The following is a 14,457-nucleotide window of genomic DNA, read 5'->3' on the forward strand; positions in this document are numbered from 1 at the left end:
TCGAGTTCGAGTACCCATTTTAATTATGTATGTTTTTCAAAAATCTAAATATAGTTAAATCCTCAAAATCCAAAAATATAAAAATATAAAACATAAAAATTTGAATAATGTAAGACTAAATATTTAAATTTACATAAAATTAGTTCAATTTAAATATTTGGATGGAGAACAAATAAATATTTTCTGTATTTTGAATATTTTCTATTATTTTTAGATATTTACTTGTGACAATGTTGATAAATTTTACATATTTTTATATTTTTGAATATCCAATAGATATAAAATTTAAAATAATTAACATATTTTAGTATATAATTGTGATTTATATAATTTTGGCATCCAGAATATTTTAGTTTGGATCAGATTCGGATATTGTTATCTGAATATTAAACTTTTAGATCCATATGAGTACTTAATATGTTTTAGTTTGTTTTTTGTATTACTTTGAAATCTAGCTCGGTTCAGTTTTTCGAATCTATATATTTTACCCAGACTTATTTTCTTCTAATAATATAAAGAAAAATAAAATAAATGTAAAACAAATATTTTGGGCTGATTTAACATACATATTATTGGACCATACTTTAAGAATACCAATAAAAACGGTTTGGCGTCGTGTCATTTTTGTTGGAATGTTGAAAAACTGACGTAATCTATAACCAATAATGTGTATCTTCTTATAAAAACTTCTTAATAAATAATAAAAACACGGTACAATCGAGTTAAAAGTGTTAGAGTTGCGTAGAAAATAATCTGATCTCTTCGGTCGGCACTTGAATTATGTTTTTCAATCATGAACTTTTTTTATTTTAAAGCTTTTCTGATTTTTTCTATCAATCTGATTATGTTTCTAATTCTTGGCATGATATGAAACTCCGTAAAGAAAAGCAATATTTGGTTAAACTAAAAGTTCGACTCAATGTGATTTTCTAACCTCAATTTCTTTAATTCATAACCAATCACAATTATGTATTGTCTTCGTGTATAGAAACTTCAACTATGGCTAATCGACAATATACGAAACTTTCAATTTCTAAAAAAAATTCATTCCAACATTTTAGTTGATGCGAATCTTAATGATTTTGTAATTTTTTTCTTTCAAAATGTTATTATTCAGTAGTTGCACATAGAGAATTTCAGTTTACTAATACTAAAGTTAAAAATGTAGAAACTAAAAATGAACTGATTAAAAAAATTGTGTGAACACACTAAATTGTCTGCGACGGAGTTAAAAAAATTAGTGCTTTGAACACATTAATTGTTAAATGATTATGAAGCCGACACGTCAATATACTCAAATTTAAATCGATGTGATACTGCCACGTATCCAGTATAGTGTGAAAAATGACATTGTTTCTTTAATATATAAGAGATATTAGATATCTTAGACTTTAATAGGATTTATATTTTTATTTTTAAATTTAACTTTACTTTCGGTAGTTTTCCTTGGGCAAAGCTGGTTGTCGACATTTTATTGACAAATCCAAGACTTAAATTAAAAGGAAACGTTTAAAAAATTACTTTCAAAATTATTGTCTTAGACTTTTTTTTTTTTTTTTTTGAAACTTAGTTGACATTTTATTAACAAAGTCGACTTTGATTAATCTATACAAAACGGCGAAAAATTCAGTAGATGTAACGGGAAATATAGTAATAATAACTATACAAAACAATAAATTGATATGTAGACCCCATCAATACACCATATCCAGAAGAGCAAATAGAAAATTTCAAGAAAGTGAAGGAAGCTAAATTAAAATTATAAAAATGTGGATATACCCACAAGATGCCGGAGGGTTTGCTTCTATAAATTGCCGTCGTCTCAGCCACCAAAACCACCACGGCACAACCAACTCTCTCTTTCTTTTTTCGACTACTTCTCATTCCTTCTTCTTACTTCATCACCATTGACGTAGTGTGACGGTGAGGTTAGTTACAAATTTTTTTCATCAAAGCAAAAACTAAGGTATCGTTTATAATGTCTATAAATTATTGTTCAAGACTATATGTTTTAGACTAGTTTGTTCATAACAAACGATAGTGTTAAATTAAGTTTCTGTAAGGCTATTATGTCGAGCTTAGTTTTATAGAATATGAAATATCATTCAGTTTAAAAGTGCGTCTCAAATTACTCTTTCCAACGTCAAAAATGATCTATCGTGCAACACAAATATTTATATGACAAATATTCAGGAAATGGTATAAACTTTTAGTATGTAAAAGCAGGAGAGACAAGAGAGCTGCTGAGATGGCCGAACAACTAGGAGTATTGAAGGCACTCGATGTCGCAAAAACGCAACTTTACCATTTTACCGCAATTGTCATTGCGGGTATGGGTTTCTTTACTGATGCCTACGATCTCTTCTGCGTCTCCTTAGTTACCAAGCTTCTTGGCCGCCTCTATTACTTCAATCCGTTGTCAGAAAAGCCTGGCTCACTTCCCCCTCACGTGGCGGCTGCGGTCAATGGTGTTGCTCTCTGTGGGACTCTTGCTGGTCAGCTATTCTTTGGATGGCTCGGTGACAAACTCGGAAGGAAAAAAGTGTATGGTATCACTTTGATCATGATGATTGTGTGCTCCGTGGCATCCGGTCTCTCCTTCGGTAACAAAGCTAAGGGTGTCATGACCACTCTTTGCTTCTTTAGGTACAATTATCGTCATATATTCTTTCGGGTTTGGTAATTTATAAATTAATCTAAACTTTCAATATTTTTCAAAAATATATTGATATATGTAAGCATATTTTGTCTAGGTTTTGGCTGGGATTCGGAATTGGAGGTGACTACCCACTTTCTGCCACCATCATGTCCGAATACGCTAACAAGAAGACTCGTGGTGCTTTCATCGCTGCCGTGTTCGCCATGCAAGGTGTTGGTATCTTGGCGGGAGGTTTTGTGGCACTTGCCGTTTCTTCCATTTTCGACAAGAAGTTCCCAGCCCCAACGTATGCAGTCAACAGAGCTCTCTCAACGCCTCCTCAGGCTGATTACATTTGGCGAATCATCGTCATGTTTGGTGCTCTACCCGCAGCCTTGACGTACTATTGGCGTATGAAGATGCCCGAAACTGCTCGTTACACAGCTTTGGTGGCAAAGAACATCAAACAAGCAACACAAGACATGTCTAAGGTCTTACAAGTAGAGCTTCAGATGGAAGAACGAGCAGAGGATATCGTACAAGATCCTAGACTTAACTATGGCTTGTTCTCCAAGGAATTTGCCAAACGCCATGGGCTTCCCCTCCTCGGATGTACCTCAACTTGGTTCTTGCTTGACATTGCATTTTACAGCCAAAACTTGTTCCAAAAAGATATTTTTTCGGCTATTGGATGGATCCCAAAGGCAGCAACCATGAACGGAATCCACGAGGTTTTCATGATCGCTAGGGCACAAACACTCATTGCACTTTGCAGTACAGTCCCCGGCTACTGGTTCACGGTTGCGTTTATTGATATCATGGGAAGATTTGCGATTCAGCTAATGGGATTCTTTATGATGACTGTCTTTATGTTTGCCATCGCCTTCCCGTACGACCACTGGATCAAACCAGACAACCGTATCGGCTTCGTTGTTATGTACTCTCTCACCTTTTTCTTTGCAAATTTTGGTCCAAACGCGACCACCTTCATTGTACCGGCTGAAATCTTCCCGGCCAGACTAAGGTCCACATGCCATGGAATATCAGCTGCAACAGGTAAGGCTGGAGCCATCGTGGGAGCTTTTGGTTTTCTATACGCGGCTCAGCCACAGGACAAGACCAAGACAGATGCAGGATATCCACCGGGCATCGGAGTGAAGAACTCTCTGATCATGCTTGGTGTCATTAACTTTGTTGGTATGCTCTTCACCTTCCTTGTCCCTGAGCCGAAAGGAAAGTCCCTTGAAGAGCTATCCGGTGAAACTGAGGTTGAGAAATGATCTGAGATGTAATATTGTTTTTGGTTTGTTTAAACTTCTTTTTCAGATTTTAATGGACTTATTCTTGGGTTCACCCCATAAGGTGAACCTCTAGGTTCACCAACCAATATGATTGTATTATTTCATATTTGATATCTTTTAAAAAAAAAAAAATATTGTCAAATTATATTATGTTTTTAAAATAAAAAGGTAAAAAAATAAAAAAATATACTAGTAATTACAAAAGAGAAAAATTAAAAAAAAAACATATTTTTAACATCGTCAGCAAAACATTAGATCCTAATCCCTAAACCCTAAAATCGTAAAACTTAAACTCTTGGATAAACCCTAAACCCTTGGATAAATTCTAAATTCTAAAATCAAAAACACTAAACACTAAAACACTCAGAAGTTTATGATTTAGGATTTAGGGTTTAGAGTTTAGTGTTTTAGTGTTTAGTGTTTTTTTATTTAGAATTTAGAATTTATCCAAGTGTTTAGGGTTTAGGGTTTAGTGTTTTATTGACGACATTAAAAATATTTTTTTTTGTAATTACTGTCGTGAAACAAACGGTTTAGAGACTGAATGTTTCTGTGTTTTATTAATCATAACATGGGTTCATTTATATAAGGATTACAAGTCATAGAAAATGAAAGTATCTAAAAACCTAAACCAACAAGGATTAGGAAAACTACTAATACATAACAATAGAAAGATAACAATTACAAGGAAAAAGAAATAGAGTTTCATTTTCTCCAAAGCATAAGCCGTCTCTATCTCTCTCTCCTAAGGTCATGGCCGCCTCTCTCTTTCTCTCTAGGGTTGGGCCGTCTCTCTCTCTAAGTGTATGGACCGGTTATGGACATCCACCAATTGATTTATAACACTCTCCCTTGGATGCCATAACCATTCAGGGATTGTAATACGCTTAATGTTGCCTCATTAAAACCTTATCAGGAAAACCCAATGGGACAAAACCATGATGAAGAAAAAAGAGTACAACACGTACTGCTCCCCCTGATGTGAACCTCAGTGTAGGTTCTTTAGTCTACGCATCTGATGCGTGATCTTTCCTGGACGTGCAGGAAGGGAGTAATCAAATCGGCCAAGTTCATTACTGAACCGTAATTGGACCATTTTGATCTTTCCGGTCGTTTCTCATGTCTTCTGACATCGTGTGTACATGGTCAAGAAGTGAACCTTTGCTGTCGACCACTCTATACTTTGGCCAGACATGTAGGACTATGGTCCTCGACCAAAAAATCCTCACGGATACTCTCTTTGGCTATTAGCCGCCTATGACGATGTTAAAATGCTGATTGATAGGTAACGGACTGTATGAGTTTTCTCTATACTACCATCGACTATGCACTAATCTGATCGATCCATGTTGAGTCATAGACTTCTTTTATACATGTTCATAACTTGTCTCATGAGTGTCTAAGATCATGACTTGATCAATGATCATTGTTGTAATGAATTTTACAATCTTATCTAACTATGGCACTGTGGCCAAATACACTCATGAATCTCACATGTGGTCATCAATCTCTATTGCCTTAGGCAATGCCATATTCGTTTTTCATTGCAGTCCTATCCTTATATTGATGTCGTCTCATGACCTCTGTTGCTGTGGATCATATCACACAATGAATATATATTAGGTCATGGACTTCGATCACACATTCTTATGGACTCCAACCTATTGGTATCCGATCGAGAATGATAGATTAAATGTCTCCTCTCAGCCTCACAGCAGCAGCAGACTGTTCTGCTATGCCGGATCCTTATCTAAGGGATCTGATGTTGGATTGGTCTATCCAGAGAACATGTCCGAGGTAGCAAGCTGAGGCAATCCAAATTACCTTTCTTTGGGCTGATCTTTCTTTTCCACTAGCCTGTACTACAATCTAGTCGGTCCATGCTAGTGTCACAGATCTGTATAAACCTTTTAATCTCTCTTTAGGTTGGTTTAGTATAAACACAAGGAATTCAAATTTCTTTATTAGTTTACATATGGACTGAATTTAATCGTTCTTATAGAACTCCTTTACTAGTATTATATACTATATGCAGCTGCTTTGTTTCAGTCCATGAACAGCTTAGGAACAATGCTGTCATTTATCCAGTGATCCATATGCTGCTTACTACATCTTTATATGTCAATCTAATTTCTTTCTTATGACCATACCTTTGTCAATTTCGAAATTGTGTAGCAGCATCCTACACATAGGAGTTTATCTCCTTATAATCTGTTCCATGGTCTCTGTGAATATCCTTGTGTAACAAGCTATGATCGAATGCTGTTAGTAGAAAACATGAACACCTTTAGACCTCGTGATCATGTACCATATCTCACGGTTTCTTTTCCCTCACAAGACCCATCTATTTCACTGGTTTATATCAGATGGCGTTTCTGTATATATGTATGTGGCCAATACGCATATCTTTCTCTATAGATACTTTAAACCCCACGTTTATCTTTTCAATCTAATCTTTATTCTTTATGAGTACTCTTTTGTGGGTATTGATCCTCGTTTATATCTTTATGTTCAAGTGCTACTCTCTTATGTACAAATATATCTTTATGTGTCGACACTTATATATGGTTCCATTGTGTTCCAGACATGATCTAATCAATTTGAGATTTCATTATCCAGGACCTTTGTTACCTAGTAGCTTGACGTCCCAAACTACATGGTTTGGTACCTTAGATGTTTAGCTGCGCAGCCTTTTCTCAATGTCTGGTCTGGTTTCCTTATGACCTCGGATTTGTATTCTATGCACCTTTCTCTTTTTCTTTCCGAGGTTCCTTATCTTATGGAACACTTTGGTCTATCTTGTATAGACTCTGTAGCAACTTGGCTGTGTCTCTTTCTAGGAAATCAGATTTCGTTTGGTGCTAAGCTAGTTATGACTTAGTCATTCTTTTCTTTTCTTTTCGGGTCAGTGTCTGGCATCTCGATTAGCTGGCTATGTATAATCTTTTTTTTTGGACGTCTATAATTCTAATCCGAGGATCTTTGCCAAGACAATGATGGTTGATACCATTCTGTTTCTTATCATTCTTTACTCTTTACCAGCTTATAGCTTTCTCCTTTTAATGTTGGATAGTCGGATTCATTGATCATGCAATCGGTGTACCTGGCCACTTTCTGATCACCCATATTTGGCTCAAGGTCTCTTAGAAGTCGTGGGAGAAAGTCATACTCTTATCCAACATATATTCTCAATCCTCTTCTGAAGTTCCATCTTAGACGGCACATGTCTGTGGTGGTTTATTCAAAGTCTCTTAAGATGGTGTATGTCTGGTTTATGACCCGTATTCAATCTGAGATGGAAATATCTATGCTCACTTATATGGCCTGATATATTTTTACTTTATATATATGTAAATCCATGATGTCCCTAAGCTTTAGGATGGATGTCCGATCCTTATAGGTAATGGACTGCACGGCCAAGCCGTTTATATCATGGTCATAGACCATGGTTCACGAATTTGTAGTATTGATCATGTATCACGGGTTTATCCTCTCTCCCCCTCATGAACATACTATAATTTCGTGATGCTTAGGACAATAAAGCCTAACGAGTTTCCATTTGTGTACATGTTTCACAACGTGAGATCTTATGGGATAACTCTTTGTGCCTTCTCAATATCAATCTTTGCATCAAGTTTAGACTAGGATGGTTAATCCGGTCTTGCCATAAAGTGTATAATTTTCGTGGGATATATCAGTATGATCACCACGGCTCTTGCCTCTTATCATACTGATCTGTAGCATAGTTTCGATCAGTAGATTACATAGGTATAGTCTTGACCACTTTCTTAAAAGGTCTTAGGCGTTTTCTTTCTTTCTTAAATCTGAAGGAACTTGTTTCCTTTTGCCCATTGTTTCTATTTGGAAACCATATTAACTCAATGGGTCATATATTCTTGGGTGTATATAATGTCCTTTAGGCAATGCCTTAGCCATAGATTTCTTACTAGGCTACTATATCGTACCATAATGCCTTTTAGGCGATTTCTTTATCAATCATTCACATTATCAAGTAAGATCAGGCAAGATATAATAGTAATGAACTCAAATCAATTCTATTATTATATATAAAATCGTGAATGACAATTAGGTTTAAAGCAAAACACAAATCAAAGACTTAAAACACAATTAGCATGTCGAGATCTTTCCATAGTCAATAGACATGTCGGCCACACCATCAGTTACATTGGGCACGGCTGCCTTGGATTCATCCTGATCCATATCAGTCTTATTTGCTTCAAGATATCTCATCTCACTATTTCTTTTTAGCAACTGATTACTCTACTCAGTTAGGCATGAGAGTAGATCATTATAGGTGGTGAAACCTTTTTCTCTATAGATATGTTGTAACAATAGATCTCTTGGATCAGCTGTAAGGAAAGTCTTTTCCAGTAAATCCTCCTCTGTTACCACTTCACCACATAGTTTCAGTTTGTAAACGATTTTGGACAAAGCAAAATGATATTCATCCACGGACTCAAAGTCCTGGAATCTGAGACTCTTCCATTCATGTCTGACCTTTGGTAATAACACCATTGTGTATCTGGATTTTAATTTTGTCCAAAGGTCACGAGGATTCTCAATATTTAGGTACTGATTTCTTAGATCCTCAGTGAGATGATGGCGCATAATTGTTATGGCCCTATACTTTTCACTTTCAGTTGCATAATTACCCTGAATGATACTCCTTTCGAGTCCTCTTAATTTCAGGACAACTGAAGTGTTCATTGCCCATTCTAGATAATTATCTCTAGAGAGATTTAGGATAACATAATCCAAGGGCTCAAATCTCGGCATCTGAAATCATATTATCAATCAATTCATGATTTAGAATTCATGCAACCAATTCAAATAATCAGTGCATATGATTTCATAAGTCTCTTGATCAAAGCAATTTACTACTCGACCATGGTGCGAGACAAGTCGAGAATGCAAGGTCTATATGTGATGCTTAGGCCACACACACGGCCATGTAATGTGATACAACGATCCTAGAGATCGATTCATGAGATATGCAAGCAAGGTCGCACGACCATTCAGATATGGTGTCTCTCTAGGCCACACGGCCAAGCTATGATGCATTAAGCCACACGGCTTTCAATCACATGATGCAAACAATGTGATCTATCAAGGGCACAAGGCCGCGAGTATGAACAATGCATCGGAATGGTTAGGCCACACGGCCGTTCAGTATGGTTCATAGCAAAATCACACGGCCACAACAGAATATAATGCAAACAAGGATAATCAATTTAGATGCATTCAATCTTATCATTCAGTTGCATATCAATTAGGGTTTACCAATTTCAAGGTTGCTAATATGCGGCTAGATTTTAGGGTTTCAGAATCAGAGTAATCTAGCAACCTAACTCTCATGCAATATGTAATCAATTCTAAACCTCAAATCAATCATTCAAATTTTAAGCAATATGAGATTTAAGGTTTCAAGGCCTTTAAGAATTTAAAACGAGATTTAGGGTTTTAAACATTTAAGTGGCCGATTTTATCAACATGAGGTTAAGGGTTTCAAGGCCTTAAGATTTTAGTTTCGAGATTCAATCAATCTATTAATCTTAAAACTCAGATCATCAATCATTCAATCAAGCAAGAACAATTTTAAAATCGATTTCAGGCTTTTGGGTTTTAGGGTTTTTGATTCCAAGATTTAGGGTTTTCATAATTCAGATCAGAACAATCAATCAACATGTTCTAATGGAATCGATTTAAATCTAGTGATTATAAGATGATCAGTTTTAGGTTATACCAATTTTTAGGGTTCATCAAGAACATTGGATTTCCATAATAATGGATTAGGGTTTTAGGGTTTGATCATTATGTTCTTAGATTAATCAGTATACCTCTGTTTGTAGGGATGAAACCGGACCACCAAAGAGAACGGATGAACCTCGAGCTGCACACGGACGGACGCGAGCTGGCTGTCGTCAGATACGAGCTGAACGGGACGGGACGCATCTGCTTCCTATCGGGTTCGCGAGCTGCTTCCTATCGGGTTTGCAAGCGGCTGTTCGGGATTGCGAGCTGGTTGATCGGGAACACGAGCTGGTTGTGATGCGAACGGAAGCTGAGGTCGTCTAGGATCAGGAACACCTTAGGGATGGAGCTGATCGGTTGCTAACGAGCTGGAACGCAAGTTAGGACGAATTAGGGTTCGTCGGGATTAGGTTAAAGTCGCCGGCTAGGTTAGGTTTAAGGGATTGGCGATTTTAGCTTAGATTGCAGAGAACAATCGTGATGATAACGTGTTGTGAAACAAACGGTTTAGAGACTGAATGTTTCTGTGTTTTATTAATCATAACATGGGTTCCTTTATATAAGGATTACAAGTCATAGAAAAGGAAAGTATCCAAAAACCTAAACCAACAAGGATTAGGAAAACTACTAATACATAATAATGGAAAGATAACAATTACAAGGAAAAAGAAATAGAGTTTCCTTTTCTCCAAAGCATAAGCCGCCTCTCTCTCTCTCCTAAGGTCATGGCCGCCTCTCTATCTCTCTCTAGGGTTGGGCCGCCTCTCTCTCTAAGTGTATGGATCGGTTATGGACCGGGCCGATTATGGACATCCACCAATTGATTTATAACAATTACGACTTTTTTTTATTTTTTACATTTTTATTTTAAGAACATAATATAACTTGACAATATTTTGTTTCTTTTTTTAAAAGATATCAAATATGAAATAACACAATCCTATTGGTTGGTGCACTAAAAAGAAGATGTTTATGATGTGGAGTACTTCAATGTGTTACTGCCCTCGGTGAAAATGGCTTATTCCTCTATAAACTATTTATTCCCGGCTTTTTCACACAAAAACTTTTAAGTCATGCTAAAAACCACATGAATAACGAAAAAATGACTTATTTCTCTACGAACTAGTTGTTCTCAGTTTTTTCACACACGAACATTTAAATCATGCTAAAAACCACATAGACAACTCTATTTTTGAATTACATACACCAACTATCGATTTTAAACTAATTTTCCTAAAACCGTAAACGATATTATTTAAACGTTAACTTTGTTCATGACAGGTGCATAGTTTAGCTTATGACAGGTGCATAATCGGTTCAATTTCTTCTTCTTCTTCTTCAGAAATCATTCGACTCTTGATCATCAATTGGAAATAAAATTTTATTATTCTAAGTAAGAGTAAAATGATTTTTGAAGAAAAAGAAGAAGACGTAGTATTCTGTTTTTATCAATCCAAATTAAACCGGCTCTCCACCTGTCATAAACCAAATTAACGTTTAAACAACACCATTTACGGTTTTAGGGAAATTAGTTTAAAATCGATAGTTTGTATATATAATTAAAAAAATAGAATTGTTGATTTTTGGCATGGTTTAAAAGTTAGTGTATGAAATAGCCGAGAACAACTAGTTCATTAGGGAATAATTCATCTTTCCGTCGTTTATATCATTTTTTGCATGATTTTAAAAGTTCATGTGAAAAAAACCAAAAACAACTAGTTATTAGGGAAATAAACCATTTTTCCGTGTGATCATCAATGTCCAAATAACCTTTTTGAACACTATTTTATTGTTAAAATTTATTGCGATATCAATCCACGTGATTATTTTGACATATATTTGGAAAAAATATAAAAACAAATCAATGTCACTACAAGAAAAAAAATAAAAAAAATCATGAAATAGCTACAACAAATTTGGGGTTATAGTTTTGTAGCACCAAATAATCACAAAATATCCACTTTTTTTTTTTTAAATGCACCTATTACATAGACTTTCGTGACTTAACTACGATTTATATTTTATGGAAATTCAAAAACATAAGACATGATTAGCGACAAAACAAATTGTGGAAATCAAATCAATTATTAGCCACGAAACAATCATGAAAATATGTAAAATCGTAAATTTTAAATCATACAGTCTTAGATAAAAAAATATGTCAAAAAAAAAATAAAAAAAATACAACACTTATAACAAATTTCAAAAAACAAAGTCAAATTAAATCATTTTTATTGTGAACTCTAAATCCCAAACTTAATATATAAGTAGTACTAGATTTTTATCCACTTTTTGAAAGCGCGGAATTATCTTTTATTGAAAATTTTACTAACCCGTCAGTTCACTAATATGTTTAGCCTTAGGCGTTCGGTTTTCGGTTCAGTTCTATTTTTTTTCGATTTGTGTCAGTTTGGTTGTGATTTTCGTTTATTTAGTACTCAAGAAATATAGAAACCATTTGGTTATTTATGAATTTGGGTTTTGTTTTGGTTTGTTTATTTTGGTTTTTGGTTTGGCTCGAATAATAACTTTAGGACCTGATAGAATTTGAGTTCGATTTAGTTTTTGGTTCCCATTCTTGGATTATATTGAATAATTCGGGTAAAAGTAAAATTTTGGATTTTGTTGGATACAATATAGGATAACTCGAATAAAATTAAATATTTTGAATAAAACTAGTTTAAGTGATAAGTTCTATCGGGAAATTACGACAACTTTAAATATCTCGGATAAAAAGTAATAGGGTAATCCATTTTTGGGTTGTTGGGTTATAAATAGTATTTTAGAATATTTGATAATTTTAAAACTAAAGATAATTAATATTTAAGATATCTAAACTGTATTTAAGATATTCAGGTACACATTTGGTTCTCGGTTTGGTTTCAATTTGGTTTTATTTTTCTGTTCCAGTGATATAGGAATAGGTAAGATATTTGTGAACATTGATTTGATTTGATTTTTTTAATGTTGTTTCAGTTTGGTTTTCAGTTCTCAATTTATATGCCAAGACTTAAATCTGTTTGTACAATTTGTCTTATATCTGATAAATAATTGATTTAAACTTATTTTTCATAGTAGATTTATATATCAAAACTGTTATTATATAAAATTTGTTGCAAATATCCATTTAATAATTGTAAAATATTCTAATTATTTTGATGTCTATTACTATGAAGGTTTATTAGATTTCATTTATAATATATAAATAAATATATTACTACGTAAAATATATGTTGGAAATATTTAGTTATTAATGAGAATTTGGTGTGATATTCTTAATGTTGCTACATATTTTTTAAGTGTCCAAAATCTTTATTAAAATAACTAGGGGTGTGTCCGCTTCGCGCGGGATGGTAACTTTGTTTTTGGTCTTTGTGAGACCTGTGTTAAAACGTCGTTATATTCGTCAAAATCTTAAGTCTAGTTGGGGTTAGATGTTTTGTTACTGAACTGGTGATAGTTTTTGGGTTTAGTTCAAACTGGGAAGCGCTAGTTGTTCGGACGGGAAGTTATGATTTGTTATATTGTTTCAGCATGGACTTGTTTTTGTTTGTGTGCATTGAAGTTTGGTTTTGGTGTTGGAGGAAGTCTATGCTAACTTGATATTTATTGGGCCATGTTATCAATTTGCGTCGTGTTTGGATTTGTATTATTAGTTTCCATATATTGGAAAATCAATATGAAGGTGTTTTTATTAATAGGAAACATTACGAACCTGAAAGGTAATGAATGCATTGAGGTTTGATAAAACAAAATATATAAGTGGGTGTAGGGGTATTAAGAGAAACGTGTGACGACACCGTACACTACAAGAAAACATGAAATTACCAACTACATGTTGCGATTGATTGTGCAGTCGCCAAATATTGCGACTGTTTTACGATCTTTTCGCGACAGTTTTGTTATTAATGCGTGTCAGTCGCAAATCAGTTGCTAATATGCGACTAAGTAAATCAGTCGCAGAACAGTCGCTAATTAATGACTAATTAGCGACTATTTACTGTGGTCGGAATCTATAGTCGCAAAATAGTCATTAAAATAGCGACTGTTCTGCGACTACTTACTCTATACCATAAATTTAAGAATATGTTTGAGGTATAGCGACTGTTTTGCGACTACAGTTACCGAACATAGTAAATAGTCGCAGTTTAGTCGCTAATTACCTAAACTCTGTTTTTAGCATCTATACCCTAAACCCCAAATTTAAATCTACATATAAAACTATGATCTTAATATTTTTAATCTTATTATCTAAACTAAACTTAAACTTAAAATATTTTTTCAAAATGATATAATCATAAAATAATCATGAATATAAACTTCATATATACTATATACCTTATGTCATAAACACTAAACTAAAAATTAATCTCCAAATATTATAAATAAAAATTTAATCTTTAAAATTAAATTTTCAATAATTAACCTCAAATATTAAATCTATAACTAGTATACACAAAACCCTTAACCTAAACGTAAACCCTATATTCCAAATTTAAAACTAAACTCCTCTAACATTTTCAAAGCTAAACACCAAATATTAAACATATACATTTTACAGATTTGTCTTATAAATTTTTTTGTCTCAAAACTTAAACTCCAAATCTTCAATATAAAACTATAAACTTAATCTTTCAAAATTTTATCTCAAATCATATACTTGTTTTCAAAATTTAATCTAAGTCCTATACCATAACCTTATATCCTTTAATTAACTATAAACACTAAACTTTATATTTTTAAAGT

General features: G+C 33.9%; 1 protein-coding gene across 1 annotated transcript; it reads left to right on the forward strand.

Annotated features, from left to right (window-relative positions):
* The first annotated feature begins 208 nt into the window (after positions 1–208).
* Positions 209–3,987, forward strand: LOC106356528 (probable inorganic phosphate transporter 1-3). The gene is made up of 2 exons (XM_022705509.2): positions 209–2,646; positions 2,754–3,987. The coding sequence occupies exons 1-2, from the start codon at positions 2,249–2,251 to the stop codon at positions 3,916–3,918; spliced, it is 1,563 nt and encodes a 520-aa protein (XP_022561230.2). The 5' UTR covers positions 209–2,248; the 3' UTR covers positions 3,919–3,987.
* Positions 3,988–14,457: the final 10,470 nt, after the last annotated feature.

This window comes from Brassica napus, chromosome C7 (genome assembly GCF_020379485.1).
Source record: "Brassica napus cultivar Da-Ae chromosome C7, Da-Ae, whole genome shotgun sequence".
Taxonomy (NCBI): domain Eukaryota; kingdom Viridiplantae; phylum Streptophyta; class Magnoliopsida; order Brassicales; family Brassicaceae; genus Brassica; species Brassica napus.

Excerpts from the sequence above, each read along its gene's own strand:
- LOC106356528 (XM_022705509.2), top strand. The coding sequence starts at position 2,249 with ATGGCCGAACAACTAGGAGTATTGAAGGCACTCGATGTCGCAAAAACG. Across the intron at positions 2,647-2,753 it reads ACCACTCTTTGCTTCTTTAG|GTTTTGGCTGGGATTCGGAA; the intron begins GTACAATTATCG and ends TATTTTGTCTAG.